General features: G+C 36.2%; 1 protein-coding gene across 5 annotated transcripts in view; it reads right to left on the bottom strand.

Annotated features, from left to right (window-relative positions):
* The window catches only part of EXOC6 (exocyst complex component 6), a 214,921-nt gene that overhangs the window by 52,425 nt on the left and 147,208 nt on the right, over positions 1-15,288 (bottom strand). For 4 of the 5 annotated variants that reach the window (XM_004369936.2, XM_012557833.2, XM_023740056.1 and 1 more), the window contains exon 19: positions 5,566-5,707. In XM_004369936.2, the coding sequence (XP_004369993.1) occupies positions 5,566-5,707 (142 nt within the window). Of the gene's footprint in view, positions 1-3,872; positions 4,281-5,565; positions 5,708-15,288 lie in introns of those variants that run through there. The other variant, XM_023740069.1, reaches the window with a different exon arrangement.

Below are 15,288 nucleotides of genomic sequence, written 5' to 3'. Positions count from 1 at the left end.
CCCACACCTAGAATTCCTGATTTGGCAGGTAGAGCCCAAGATCTGCATTTCTAACAAGTTCCCAGGTGATACTGTTGCTGATCTGGGAACTGTGTTTTGAGAATCACCGAGATACTGGATCTCAGGATATTGATATCAGGTTTTGTTCAACATTTTGCTAATGACCTTGTTAAATGTGTAGAAAGTATAATTACAAATACACATATCAAATTTTGATATAAAAATATATCAAATAGGCTAGAGTTATGGCACAAATCTTAAAATAAAATTTAATGGGGATAATTTTAAAATCCTAAAACAAAAATCAGTCATACAAGTATAGGATAAGAAAAACAGAGCTTAGCAATCACGAAAAAGGAAAGATACAGAGCCTTCAGAACACTGTAGTTTCAATAATTCAAGAGTGTACTCTGGCCACTGAAAAAGGTAATTGGGCTTTATTAGTAAAGTATAGGCTATGGAGCAATGTATTTGATAGTGCAACTACATATTATACTGGTTCCCCCACACCTGGGTGTTTCTGTATTCAACTTTGGGTATCATACATTAAACAGAAGGTAGTCAAACCAGTTTGTTCAAAGAGCAATATGAATTCTAAGTAGTGCTAAAATCACATCACAAGAGAATTAAAAGGAATTGTCGATATCTGGCCTTAAGAAGATTCAGAGGGATATAAAAGCAATTTTCATATAACTGGTTTATAGACAAAGATCTGGATTTATTCTGTATGACCTTAAGTAGAACTGCCACATATAGTTGTCAGACTGCTTACTACACACGAGTGCCCACTTGGGGAGAGGACGGGAGAGAGTGAGAGCTGAAACTCAATTCACATTTCACTTGCCAAGCCATGTGCCCTGGTGGGAGTTAAAACCAGATGGAAGAACGGTCACCTCTTCTAATTCATATAAAGGGGTACAATTCGGTATGGCTTTTTTCTTTTAGTGGGACACTCTAATTTGCACAAAGGCACAATATAAACTAGTGGTGACTCTACCCCTAATGTAAAACTGGGTCCATTAAGAGAAGTTTAGAGAGTAATCAACTTCAGCTCAATGTAAGAAATTGATAGAGCTATACATTGTATGGAATAGCTGGATAATTACTTCACAGTTACCAAGTGGAAGTGTGTGTGTTTCTGTGTGTGTGTGCATTACCAGGTGGCTGGCGAAACACAGTGATCTTTTTTGCTGTTGTCACAGATTTATTCATCAAGATGGTATTTAGCACAGCAAAAACAAGGAAGGGGGAAACAATCAAATGCCCAATGCTTGGGACTAGATGAATAAACTATAGCATGTTCTATCATAACATAACCTATTAAGACATCATTAAAGTTATTTTTTCAAGTATAATTTTATTTATCTTGTTGTTGAAAACATACACAGCAAAACATACACCAATTCAACAGTTTTTACATGTACTATTCAGTGACATTGATTATATTCTTTGAGTTGTGCAACTATTCTTACCCTCCTTTTCTGAGTTGTTCCTCCCCAATTAACATAAATTCACTGTTCCCTATGTTTCTATCTAAACGTTCGAGTTGCTGTTGTCAATTTGATCCCATATAGGCAGTTCTTAAAAGAGCATAATGCTCAAGGCAGACATTTTTCAAGTTAAGCTAAACTATTGTTTGGTTTTAAGAAGACTTCAGGGGATATTTTTGATTTAAAGTTTAAAGATTATCTCAGGGCAACAGTTTCAGGGGTTAATCCAACCTTCATGGCTCCAGGATGTCTGGAGTCCATGAAAATTTGAAATTCTGTTCTGCATTTTCCCCCTTTTGATCAGGATTCTTCTATGGAATCTTTGATCAAAATGCTCAGTAATGGTAGCTGGGGACCATCCAGTTCTTCTGGTCTCATGGCAAAGGAGGCAGCTGTTCATGGAGGCAGTTAGCCACACATTCCGTATCCTCCACCTATTCCTGACTCACTGGCTAATTCTTTTCAGAAATTCTTTGCTGAAAGTCAAGAGGACTTGAAGCAACTACTGATGAAGATCAAAGACCACAGCCTTCAGTATGGATTACACCTCAACATAAAGAAAACAAAAATCCTCACAACTGGACCAATAAGCAACATCATGATAAACAGAGAAAAGACTGAAGTCATCAAGGATTTCATTTTACTTGGATCCACAATCAACACCCATGAAAGCTGCAGTTAGGAAATCAAAAAACACACTGCATTAGGCAAATCTGATGCAAAAGACCTCTTTAAAGTGTTGAAAAGCAAAGATCCCATCTTGAAGACTAAGGTGCGCCTGACCCAAGCCAGGGAATTTTCAATCACATCATATGCATGCGAAAGCTGGACAATGAATAAGGAAGACTGAAGAAGAACTGACGCCTTTGAACTGTGGTATTGGCGAAGAATATCAAATATACCATGGACTGCCAAAAGAACAAACAAATCTGTCTTAGAAGAAGTACAACCAGAATGCTCCTTAGAAGCAGGGATGGCAAGACTACATCTTACATACTTTGGACATGTTGTCAGGAGGGATCAGTCCCTGGAGAAAGGCATCATGCTTGGTAAAGTAAAGGGTCAGTGAAAAAGAGGAAGACCCTCAATGAGATGGATTGACACAGTGGCTGCAACAATGGGCTCAAGCATAACAATTGTGAGCACGGCATAGGACCGGGCTGTGTTTCGTTCTGTGGTGCACAGGGTGGCTATAAGTCGGAACCAACTTGGCGGCACCTAACAACAACAACAACGTTCCTGACTCCCCTTCTTCCTCTGTTGTTCCAGGTGAATAGAGACCAATTGTGCCTTGGATGGATGCTTGCAAGCTTTTAAGACCCCAGGAACTACACATCAAACTAGGAGGTAGAAAAGAGGTACTGAATATGTTATTAAGCCAATTAGTTGGGATGCCCCATGAAACCACGACCCTAAACCTCCAAACCAAGAAACCAAATCCCATGAGGTTTGGTTGTACAGAAGCAGCCTCAGCAGTTACTCTCTTTTTTTTCTGTCGTTGTTGTAAATATATCACACAACTTCTGTCAATTCAACTTTTTGCAGGTGTACAACTTATTGACAGCAATTACAATAATTGGCTATGCAACCCTACCCTTAATCAACGCAATTATCTCCATCACCCTTAACACCCCCCCTTTTCCCCTCCCTCCTGCCCCTAGTAACCACTAATAAACTTTGTTCTCTATACATCTGCCTTTTCTTGTCTTTTTATATAAATGAGGTCATGCAATATTTGTCCTTTTGTGATTTACTGATTTCACTCAGCATAATGCATTCCAGCTCCATAAACGCAATGATCTTTTAGTTTCTAGGATTACATCTGAACTACCTGCCTGTCTTCTCTTTCATATCCCAGTTGACTCCCATGGTTTCTAGACCCCTTCTCTTCACAAATTTACCATGCATTCTAGCCTTGCTCCTGACTAGCAGATGTCCTCTTCCTGCCTCCCTTTCTTCTCCTTTCCCTGCCCCAATATGTAGAAAGTAAACATACTGCATTAATACCAAAACTAAACTTTGCATTAAAAAAACTGCCTTTTATAAAACCAAAAACACTACTTAAAATAGGATGAAAACTTATTTTAAAATTCTCTTAACATATTCATTAGAGAAAGTTGTTTCATTTGTAAATGATTTATGTAACAATCACTGAAAGTCAAGGGTTTGGGAGCAGGTAATTTTTTTGCACCTGTTCATTATCTATACTAAACCATTTAATGTAAAAAGATATCTTTTGGAAAAGGGAACATTTAGCACCAGAGGTAGTGAAATAAACATGAAAAATGTAGTCAATTTACATTTGTTCAGTGAGCACTGAATGCATAACACTATATTAAGAAGCAGAATCAACCCTAGGCAAAATCTCAAAGGAAGCTAAGTTGTCTTCTGTGGTTTGTCTTTGAGTCCTTGCCTCTCCTTTTCCGTATCTGTAGTGCCAGAACCTTAGCCCCCATCTGGTCAGGGTCTACCCCTCTCGCGCTTGATCTCAGACCTCCTTAACTGAGTTGCATTTCATACTTAGGCCCTTTCTTGGTCTCTTCCAAGAGATTAGTCTTTTAAGAAAACACCAGCATTTTAAAAAGAACCTTTAATAACTCTGCCCAAAGGAGGAGCTGATGCTGGAAACTGTTCTATGGCAGGACGCAGAGGCAAAGATTTTGGGTTATATGTGCCTTTCTTTAACTATAGTTAGGGCTATCCCTTTATGAAGAGGTAAGAACAGAGAGAAGATTCTAGACACCTGAAGTTTCCTGACCAAACAGTAACTTCCATCTTCAAACAATAAATCTGAGAAGACACAACCAAATGCCACAGGTTTAACCACCTATTTTGAAGCCACATTAAAAATGTAATAATACAAAATGTCTCAAGCTACATTTATGTAAGCTATTTATATAGGCAATATCATAACTGAAATGATCTACTAAGACAACTTTCTTTTTTTTGAAGGAAATGAGTGGGTCTTTAAAAACTTTGGATTTTTCTTCATGTGATAGATAATTGACCTTGACCAAAGAGCCTATATAATTATTTTCTTTAATATTAATTTTATCTTTCCTAGCAGAATACCTTACACACAGTAGGCACAAAAATATTTGATATTTATTGAGGGAAAAAAACAAAAACCTGTCACTCCTGCTTCAGCTGCAAGTGACTGACATTTAATTATTCAAATGTCTTTCACACAGAATGTATTATTTCAAAATTTGCCTCACATGAATATTTTATAATCCTTCCTGTGCCTTACTGATTTTCAATTTATCAAAAGTGGTGCCTGACTGAATTGTCAAATATTTTATTTATTGGTTAGGGGTAGAATTGCTAACCAGGGATTTCTATCGTTTAATCGGGACACCATTCATTTGAAAGAACTGCTTGAAAGTTAGTCACATACACTCATGTCCTGTACTTAACAAGGTATAATTTAAGAGTTGATAAAACCCATATCCAGAATTACATACAACAAAGCTAATAACCAAAGAATCTACCCAGTTTTGAAACTGATTGGCTAATGTCAACATTAGATTATGGGATCTGGCTAACCTCTTTACCTAAGCAGAATTAAATGAAAAACAATGATAAAGGCAAAGGCTTAAGAAATTCTTTGAGGAAGAGAAACAAAAAAAATCAGAACATAAAAGGAGCTTCGTTTGGAATACAGAGGCCTAAGATCATCCTTCTAGCAAATATCTCCTAAAAAGTTACTTACAGGGAAAGTAAATATGAAGGACACACTTAGAATGATTTCATCCATTTATGACAAACATTAGGAGAATCTTCACAAGAAAGCATGAATAACCAAAGGAAGGAATAACGGGAAAAATGCTTTTTTAACTATCCCAATCTGGAGTGCCACTTCAGTGCCTCTCTCTAGAGGCCCTAGATGTGAAGCTGATTCTGGAAAGAAGTTAGCCCTGCTGCTAAGACTGCTGAAAGTTTAGCTGAATCTGGCCCCTTCCTTCCTTTTTTTCATATATTTAAATTATTTTTATTTATTTATTATATTTAAATTATTTTTCATATAATTAAATTCCTAGAAATGCATGAGATTTAACCAATATGGAGTACTTACATTCACACTGTATGACATCTAAGTTAAACTGCTGAACAGCTCCCATGCTTATCTGTTTTAACTCACTGTCCAGTAGCATCTGCATTAAGGATGTTGACAGATGTTGGCAGGCTGACATGCAAGCTGTCTGGGCAACTTTCCCCTGTTTAAAACAAACAACCAAACAAATAAACAAACGAAATACATCATAAAGTATCAGAAAAATTATACTTCTGGGATTCCTTTTGTTGCTTTTTTTATACAATGATGATTACTGGCCTTTCTGTTTCTATATTGAGTAGTTATGTCTTTATCATAGGAATTAAAATTAATATTCTTGTTCACATCCTTCTCAGAACATAAATATCATCAAAGCTTTAATTACTCAAAGGAAAATAAATACAAGCTAAAATTATTATCATTTCAGATATCTTGAAATGTCCCAAGCAAGTATCTAAAATGCACATTAAAATATGATATTTATGACATACAACAGCTGGCATATTGCCAGAACATTATATCCATATAATGCTTTTTAAGCTCTCCTTTATATAATTAACCAAGCCAGAAGAAAGGGAGCTAATAAACAGCATGATTTAAGTTATAATTATTTAAACTGCAAAATTTCAAAATACACTTTGAGTGGTAAGTCCCTATTTCTAATTAGAACATTAATTTGTAGCACAGTTTCAATTAATAAAAAAAAAGGCTTGCCTATCGATGATTTCAAAACCATCTACAGATCTGCATTTAGTTTTAGAAATTAGGTTTTATAATCATCTGATAATTTAGAAATACATAGTTCAGTAAAATACAAAGACTGTGATTTTCTTCCACTATATACAATATCATTATAACACACTTTCTACTACAATACATTCTTAAAACTCTACATAAACGTTCACTGATACCTTTAAATTGTTTTCTTAAACAATGACAAAAATGTTTAGCCTCTAGATTACACAGCTAAATCACAACACTACATCATTTTTACCAGAAACCATTTCTTTAAACAGGCTTTGCATTTCAATTAGAAGTTTAAAATAAAATATTATAAGAACTCTTAGGTAAAGTTTTCCAGTGTAATATAGCCCCTAGAATGACTACTTTCAATGGACAATTCGTGATTTGTAAATGGCTTAACTCCTATTATAGGATTCAAAGATCCATGATTATAGTTAGAAATAATGATTTTGGGATATATGCCATATTTTGCCTCATTTGCATTAACAAATTGTTACCTAGTGGTATTTGGTAATTATGTTTTTTCCTACTTATCATAAAGGCCAATAAAGCTACAAAATCACGAAAAAAAATATTCCAAACATGAATGCTACAATATATTGGTGCAAAACGTTTACACAGAATTAATTTGTTAGAAAGGTAAGAAAATATAAATATATTTTCATGATGTTTAGTAGAAGAACAGTTGTTCTTTAAATTACACATTGGAAGTCAGGCTAGAAACAAGGAACTTTTATGAATGAGTCTTTAGCACTCAGACACTATGCACAGTGAAAAACTACATATCTGAATTGGAATGTCAATTTCTCAATCAAAAACTTTAGAGATAAAAGCCAATGCAAACAATATATTTGACAGATACTGATGAACTGCCAAAAAGGAATGCAACAAACAATGCAAAACTCAGCATGCTTCAAGATCTCAAAACCAAGAGGAATTAGTCTGGGAGACATGCAGCTCCATTCCCCAAGCAGAATAATAACAATATGAATTGGGGTGGGGGTGGGGGAGGACAGAAAAAGGAGAAATCAATAGCATGTCATTTAATTACAATGTAATAGGCTTGAGAGAATACTTAATGGAAACGTCATTTTGACCTAATGGAACAATTAATGCATTTTAGCTTAATGTACTTCTCCATCAAATCAGCACCATGTCCTATTTATGATGCCACTCTAATGTACTAACTGCAAAAGCAGATTAATACAATTGCCAAGAAAAATTTACTATTAAATTTCTTTCATAAGCAAACATACCGCACAATGTAAGTGGTATTATTTTAAAGAAACTTTTAAAATTTAACACAGGTTCAGATGCTATAAATGACTATATACAAACAGTACTGGAACTGAAAATGATATTAAGAGTACACAGGTTATTCCAGAAACCTGCTGGAAATAGGTAATGAAAACATACAAACACACACACACATAAATTCAGCTCTTTATATGACATATGTAATAATAAAATCCTAATATTAAATTTCTTTTGATTAGGCAGTACTAAATACAGGCTTACTGTTCTCAAAGATAGAAGCTTAAAAGATTTATAAAATACTTTATAAATCTTCAAAGGAAATAAAGCCTTCCTTTTCACAGCTGAGAATTTAAGTTAAAATCAAAAGTTCAGACTCTTTAAATTTTAAGTTATTCTGTAAGATATTTCTACATATTTTAAAAAAATTTCTACTACTCTACTATAAAATATGTACACATATTCTTAAATTTCATCTACTACTCATTTTTAGATAGAAATTTTTTAATGCTCCAAAAATCTGGACACCCAAAAATATCTTTGGCAGTTCATTTCTGATGCTTGCAGCCCTTGGCTTCTTTGGTATAACCAAAACACTATTACTGCTATTACTGTTGATGTTTTTAATTATTTTTATTTTCTAGAATTAAAAAAAAAGTAAGTACTTTTATAATTACCTTTAAAAACTAGCCTTTTTCATTACAGATGCTCTGGTTTTTAACATTTTAACAAACAGCCAAAATAATTAAGTGATGTAATTGAGAAAACAGCACATTTCATAGATTTCAGGCACCTAGAAATTTCTGCTGCCCTCGTCCTAAAAATTGCAACTATTATTAACATTTTCTTTCTCTTTAACAACAGAAAGCTCAAAAAATAAGTAAAAACACCTGCTAAACTTTTAAAGGTAACAACTTTTTTTACCCTGCTCTAACATTTTGCTAAAAAACAACTTGGAAAGAGAGAAAACCCTTAGACAAACTTCTTATATTTCAAAGGAACTTGTAAAAGAGAATCAATCTGCTGACATACTAGATCCTTTTTGCATTACCCAAAAGCTTTTCTTTTAAGAACAATTGTGGTAAAGAGACATTCGGCTCCTAGGAAATTCCCAAAGGGTCAACCATATGCATCCTTCCATGGCACCTTCACAGTGCTGCTTTCTAGATCCATGTCTCAAAAGCAGCTTTCATCATTTACTTGTGTGTCAGTCAATATGATTTATGGACTGCATTTAACAAAGTCAAAGCATATAGAATGAGAAATATGACTACAATCTGCTAATTTGTTTTGTATTGAGCCACTTAAGAGTCAAAGACCTGATGTCAGACTGAGACCAGCAACACAATTAACCAGCCGGTGACAGATTCATCCATCCTCCCTGCCAGGCTGTGCCAATCAAAGACAGCATGAGGCAACATTTGGTGAAATCAGTGAGAAACCTCATTCTCTAAGTAACCGATGTGAGACCTTGATTGACACTTTTTGAATTCAGCTTGTGGAACACAGCCACTCTTTACCCAATAGTCCTCCACTGCAAGCTGTGAAATAAGGCTTTTAATGCCAATCAAAGGAACAATAAACCACAAACCACCAACCCTCAGTCTAAAAGGGATCAGGAAAACTCATCTGTTTGTATGTCAAGCCAAATTTCCAAAATAATTTACTATTATAGATTGGCTAAAGATACTTTACTTCCTGTGAAATATCACAAAATGATACGGTAACAAAAATATAACACTTTATTAGGTTATGGTTCAACCGGTTTTGGTTTCAAAGTAGTGTTTTGATAGATCTGCTCTAATATAATAATAGGAGAAATATAGCATACTTAAAAACTAATTTGGTACATTTAAATTTTCATTTGAAGTTTTCATTTCTGTCTCACCATTCTCTTATTTCAAAGATCTAATAAAAAATGTTTTATTCAACAATAATTATTTGAAAGCACTTCTCAATGCAGCTTTCATTCTCTCAAGTACATTTAACATAAAAACGTGTTCTTGAAATCACAACCATCCTTTCTGTATTCGTCTACTCTTTCTTAAATGATCACAGGAGACTACTTTTTTCTTTTATTTATATCCCCACAAAGGTCAACTTTGCACAATAACTCCTCTTTCATTTAAGTAAAAAGAACTACACAGACTTAGAAATATGGTGCACTGTATTTATCATTCTTTAAATTGATAACGGGTTTTGTTTTAAAAGGTTATGTAACCCTTGTCAAAAAAAAAAAAAAAAGAAAAAGGACAACAAAATTATGGTCAATTTTAATATTAAACCTAACACTGATAAATGAACTTATTAATTCTGATCTTCTATGGCTTTTTAAAGTTATTTAAATTAAAGCAGTAAAATACTGCTATTTTGTACAAACTCACTGCCTCTCAGTTTGCTACATAAATTTCAGTTATGAGATGGTAAAATGGTCTTTTCAGAGGGAAGGCAGTAAAGGAAAGAAGTATTCTGATGAATTGGTCAGTCTCCTGAAGAGCCACAATTTTACAGCCTTTTAAAATACATACAGACTTAAAGAGTGAGGGCTTTCTTTAAATGTGAAGTAAACACTTAATATGGAAATAAATTCTTAATTGAAATATGAAATAAAGATGTCTAGCTTAAAGCTGATATTTTAATTCTAGAAATTGTTTTTCCTTCTATTTTATATTAGAACCACTAAAGTTTTACTATATGAAACAATATCTTGCTCAAATGCAAAGACTGTTATTAAATTAGGAAAAAAATCCTAAAACACTGTATAAAATATGCAAATTTCCCCAAGATGATTTCACAAATGCACACGCATTCCCCTACCTAGTGAGATGGGTTTTAGTCCATTTTCTGGTTGAACACTCTAACACTGAAATGTGTAACACAGAAACATCGGATTCTCAAGAAAATAGAAGAGCTATAAAAAGTTCAAATACCAAGATGAATTCCTCTAGTGAGTTTTAATAGTAACTTTAACATTACCTTGAAGATAGATTTTTGACATTAAACCAAAAAATTCATAGGTCTATCGAAAATATATCCACCCTAACACCCTTCAACATTACCCCAAATACTTACTTTACACTTCTATATTCATTCCTCTTATACTCTCTGTCCCCATCTAACTACCCCTAGCCCCTGAAGAATTGGTTACCTTATCAGTTAACTACATTCTCTATAGTACACTGAATTTCTGTTCTCCTCTTCTAGGCTTTTTCTCCTTCTAACAATTTCCAATCATAAGGATATGAGACAGTAACACAAATACTTGGTTTTGGGACACACACACAGGTTAAACAGAACAAAATGGACTCAAAAAAAAATTCCCAAACTGGGAAAATTTCAGAACCACCAGTAATATAGTACATTTCTATTGCCTCCAAAACTTTCTTATCCCAATCATAGGACTAGTCAACCTTTGGCAGTGTTTTTTTTTTTAAACAAACTTTTGAACATGGCCTTAGATGGTATGTAGCACCTAGATCTTTTATCTTCCTGCAAGTATCATTGCTGCTGTCAATACAATTCTTGTATCTTCAAGCTCACCCTAACTTTAGTAAACAAAAAGAGAATATGAGGACAGGCAGTTCAGTAAGAGTCCAGAAGAGACCAAAGTTTTGAACAAATGGCTCTGGTTCCAAGTTACTGATATCAGAAATATATCAGGGAGGAAAGCGGTGAATGTTGCACGCACTTTTGCCCAGAAGAGCAGGAAGAGGAAGTTATTTCGTGCCATGTGGAAGCAGACTGGGATTCTTCCTAATTCTTAAATCTACTTAGTAACAGCAAATTGGGCAGCTAGGTAGATGCTTAAATAGGGAAGTGACAAATTATGAAGGCTCTATTACTCTTCTCACTTGGCAAATGTAAGAAAAGCAAGAGAAGTTAAAGATGAGTTATACTTTTCCCTGTGGTAATTCTGAGTACTATGGCCAAGCTGCAGAACTGAGATTGAAGAACTGAAGCAGAGTAAAATCCATTATTTAAAGCAGTAACTCTGTGACAGCAGAGTCATATCCTCATTTCTTTATGTAACCATCCAGCTCAGCGTACCAGGGCCATTTAATAATAAAAATGTACTATTCTGCACCCCTATTATGACCTAAAATTTCCAAAAAAGTTGCCAGAATCACCAATTGGTTAGACAATAGAGGTGGTTTTCAGATGACCATTAGTAAAATGGACAAATGTGACCCAAGAGGTCATGGGGCCCTGTCCTTATTAACATATGTAGGTGGCTGATAAACACAGCCAGGAAGGAAAAAGCAGCACAGAGTAGGCCTTTACCATTCAAAGGTTTATATTTAGGTTTCAACCACTTGAAAATGACTCTGGCACACATCTGAATAACATGTTCTGTGAAATGGGTATGGGAGGGGGAAAATTACTCAGAGATTGAATACAGTCAAAGTCCCAACCTCCCCAACTCAATGTGGTTTTGCTGTCTTCTGTTAGTTGACATGAATACAGTAACTCTCCTTAAGACCTACAGTTTTCAATTACATTTTACAGTACTTTCTAGAAAAAATTACATGACATAGCAGTATTCTAAATGTGGGGATTCTCAAAAGTTCTGGGGTATGCATATCTTGAATATCAAGGGCCTTCTGAAAAAGGAGAGGGTCAGCAAAAATGAGGGAAACCCCAATGAGATGGACTGACCCAACAGCCAAAATGGACCCAAACAAAGCAACAATCATGAAAATGACACAGGACCAGGCAACATTTCGTTGTTATACGCAAGGTCGCCTTGAGTCAGAGTCAACTCGATAGCAACTAACAAGTCCCAGATAGTGAGAATGGCGTTGGGATGGGCACTGTTAGTCACTTCCAGTTGAGGGAGTAACTGGGATGGGATTTTAAGAAAGTAAGGAAGGTATATCAAGAGAAGGGAGGATATATATTAAACAAAATGAAAACCATAAAAAAGTATACGGAGGAGCAATCAAGGTAAACTATCCACCTACCATTTTTTTCTAGATACAACCTAGTACATAATATTTAACAACACTCTGAGAGTGAAAAATAAGTCCTTACAGACATCTATAGTAGGCCTTTGCCAACTGTTCCTCTCTTGCTTCCAAAGAATAGACAACATTTTCTAATCTCAATGCTACCATCTACTACACAGATATCTGTAAGAGGTGGAAAGGTATAAAACAACATGATAAATTTTCTACATTGGGTAAAGTTTCCTGAATTAAAAGAAAGGAAGTGAATAAAAGGTTGTTTCTGGGACAACTGGATCTCCATATGCAAAAGAATAAAGTTGGACCCATACTTCATACTGTACATGAAAATTAACTCGAAATGGATCAATCACCTAAATGTAAGAACTAAAATCACAGAACTCTTAGAAGAAAACATAGAGGTAAAGCTTCAAGACTTTGTTTTTGACAATGGACTCTTAGACATGGAAGCAACAGCATGAGCAACAAAAGAAAAAATAAATAAATTGGTCTTCATGAAAATGAAAAATTCTGTGCATCAAAGGATACTATCAAGAAAGTGAAGAGACAACCTACAGAATGGGAGAAAATATTTGGGAACCATCTATCTGATAAGAGCTTAATATCCAGAATATATATAAAAACTCCTACAACTCATCAATGAGGCACCCCAATTTAAAAATGAGCAAAGGATTTTAATAGATGTTTCTCCAAGGAAGATATATAAATAAGCACATGGACCAATGGGCACATGAAAAGATGCTGAAAGTCATTAGTCATTAAAATCTGTTGCCATCTAGTCAATTCTGACTCTCAGTGACCCTATAGGACAGAGCAGAATTGCTCCATAGGGTTTCCAAGGCTGTAATCTTTATGGATGCAGGCTGCCACATCCTTCTCCCACGGAGTGGCTGGTGGGTTTGAACCGCCCACCTTTTGGTTGGCAGCCAAGTTGTGCCACTAGGGCTCCTTCATTACTCATTAGGGAAATGCAAATCAAAATCATAATGAGATACCACTTCACACCTACCAGGATGGCTATTATCAGAAAAAATGAAACTAACAAGTATTGGCAAGGATGTGTAGAAATTGGAACACTCCTGCTTTGCTAGTGGGAATGTAAAATAGTGCGACCACTGTGGAAAGCAGTTTGGCAGTTGCTCACAAAGCTAAACACAGACTTCCGGGCAACATGGCGCTATAGCCAGAAGCACCGCACTGTCCCTCCACAGCAAAGAGCAGAAAAACTTAAGTCACACAGAGTCACATATCAATCCTGAAATCCTATGCATCAAATGAAGAGATAAAGAACTCAGCCAAGCACCCAGTGGAATAAGAAACTGACCAAGAACAGACAGTGAGGAGAGATACATGCAGAGGTCCCCTATCAGCTACCGAAGCATGGATCCGCCATCTTGGACTCCTATTGGAGATCGGCAAATAGGGGATACAAGAAAGCAGCTTCACGGAGCTTCCAGCCAGAGACAGAACAACCAGTAACCAGCGATACAGGCTTTCCCATCCCCCACCCTTCTTCACCCCCACGTAGCCTGCTCTGCTTCCTGCAGCCACAGTCTCTTGGCCAGGAAGCACCCAGGTGTCCCTTGGATTACACCTGCCCACACTGGCTGGCTCCTGAGTGTCTTTTGTTGGCTGCTGGTGTTACTTTTTTCCGCTTCTTTAGATTTCTTCCTTACCTCTCACCACCTCCCTCTCCTTTCTCTCAAATACCTGGCTCCGTGCGCCATCTTTGCTTCTTCCTGAATGACTGCAAAACACGACTATGAAACTGCTTCCCAACCTCTGTCACCACACTGGTAGGACCCTGGGGCTTTTTTGTTTGTTTGTTCGTTTGCTCTGATTTGTTCTGTTTTGATTTGTTTGCTTTCTTTTTCTTTTCTGAGCTTGGGAGCCCCTTCTAGCCGGGCATTACCACACAGCTTGGAAGCTATTCCCTTATTCTACGCAGACGCACACGGACATCCCTGGGAGCATTTCTTTTTTCTTGTTTTTTTTGTTTCTCTGTTTTTTTTTCTTCTCTCTCTTATTCCCTTTTTGTCTTTCTTCATTTTCAGTTTCTCGATTTATTCATTTTTTCTTTTACCCTTTTTCTTTGTTTTTTCATTTTTGTTTTTCCTCATTTCTCAGACTCTCATCTCTCCACTCCAATAGCAAGCTCCCTTAGTACTCTTTTTTGTTTGTGTGTATGTTTTTGGCTCCTGTTCCTCTCTCCTCTCTCTGATCTTTCCCATACCCATCTTAGCTCCACACATCACAATCTACCCTCTCCTTCCTGCCTACCTGCACCGTGTGTGGAACATCACACTTCCAAGCAGCACAGGCACGGCTACTGGAACCTGCCCTGCACTGATTCCTGGTCAGCAGTGTCAGCCCTGGTACGTGCCACAAACAACCCATCCCAGCAACTCCCCTTCAGCTGGACCTGCCCTGCTCTACCATACTTGAGTGACTGACCCAGCCCACTGGAGAAGGAGGTGAAAAGTATCATGCCCACAGATGAGCAAACAGCAAAGAACGCATAGCCCACCTGCTCAGACATAACCAAATAAAACAAAAAAGCAGGATGAAACAAACAAATCAATAATCAATAAATGAGGAAAATAACCACCGAATGCCCTGAGGACAGCAGACAATATCAAAACATTTACAAAAACAGGACAGGATGGCTCCAGTAGGCGTCCAAAACAAAACACCAGATGACCTTCCAGTAGAAGAAAAGGCACTAGACCTAACTGATAGGGAATTCAAATCTCTAATATTCAGAATTATCCAACAGTTGAAG

Source organism: Trichechus manatus, unplaced genomic scaffold (genome assembly GCF_000243295.1).
Source record: "Trichechus manatus latirostris isolate Lorelei unplaced genomic scaffold, TriManLat1.0 scaffold00007, whole genome shotgun sequence".
Taxonomy (NCBI): domain Eukaryota; kingdom Metazoa; phylum Chordata; class Mammalia; order Sirenia; family Trichechidae; genus Trichechus; species Trichechus manatus.
Note: the sequence above shows the minus strand (reverse complement) of the source record. Positions and strands in the feature narration are given on the sequence as shown.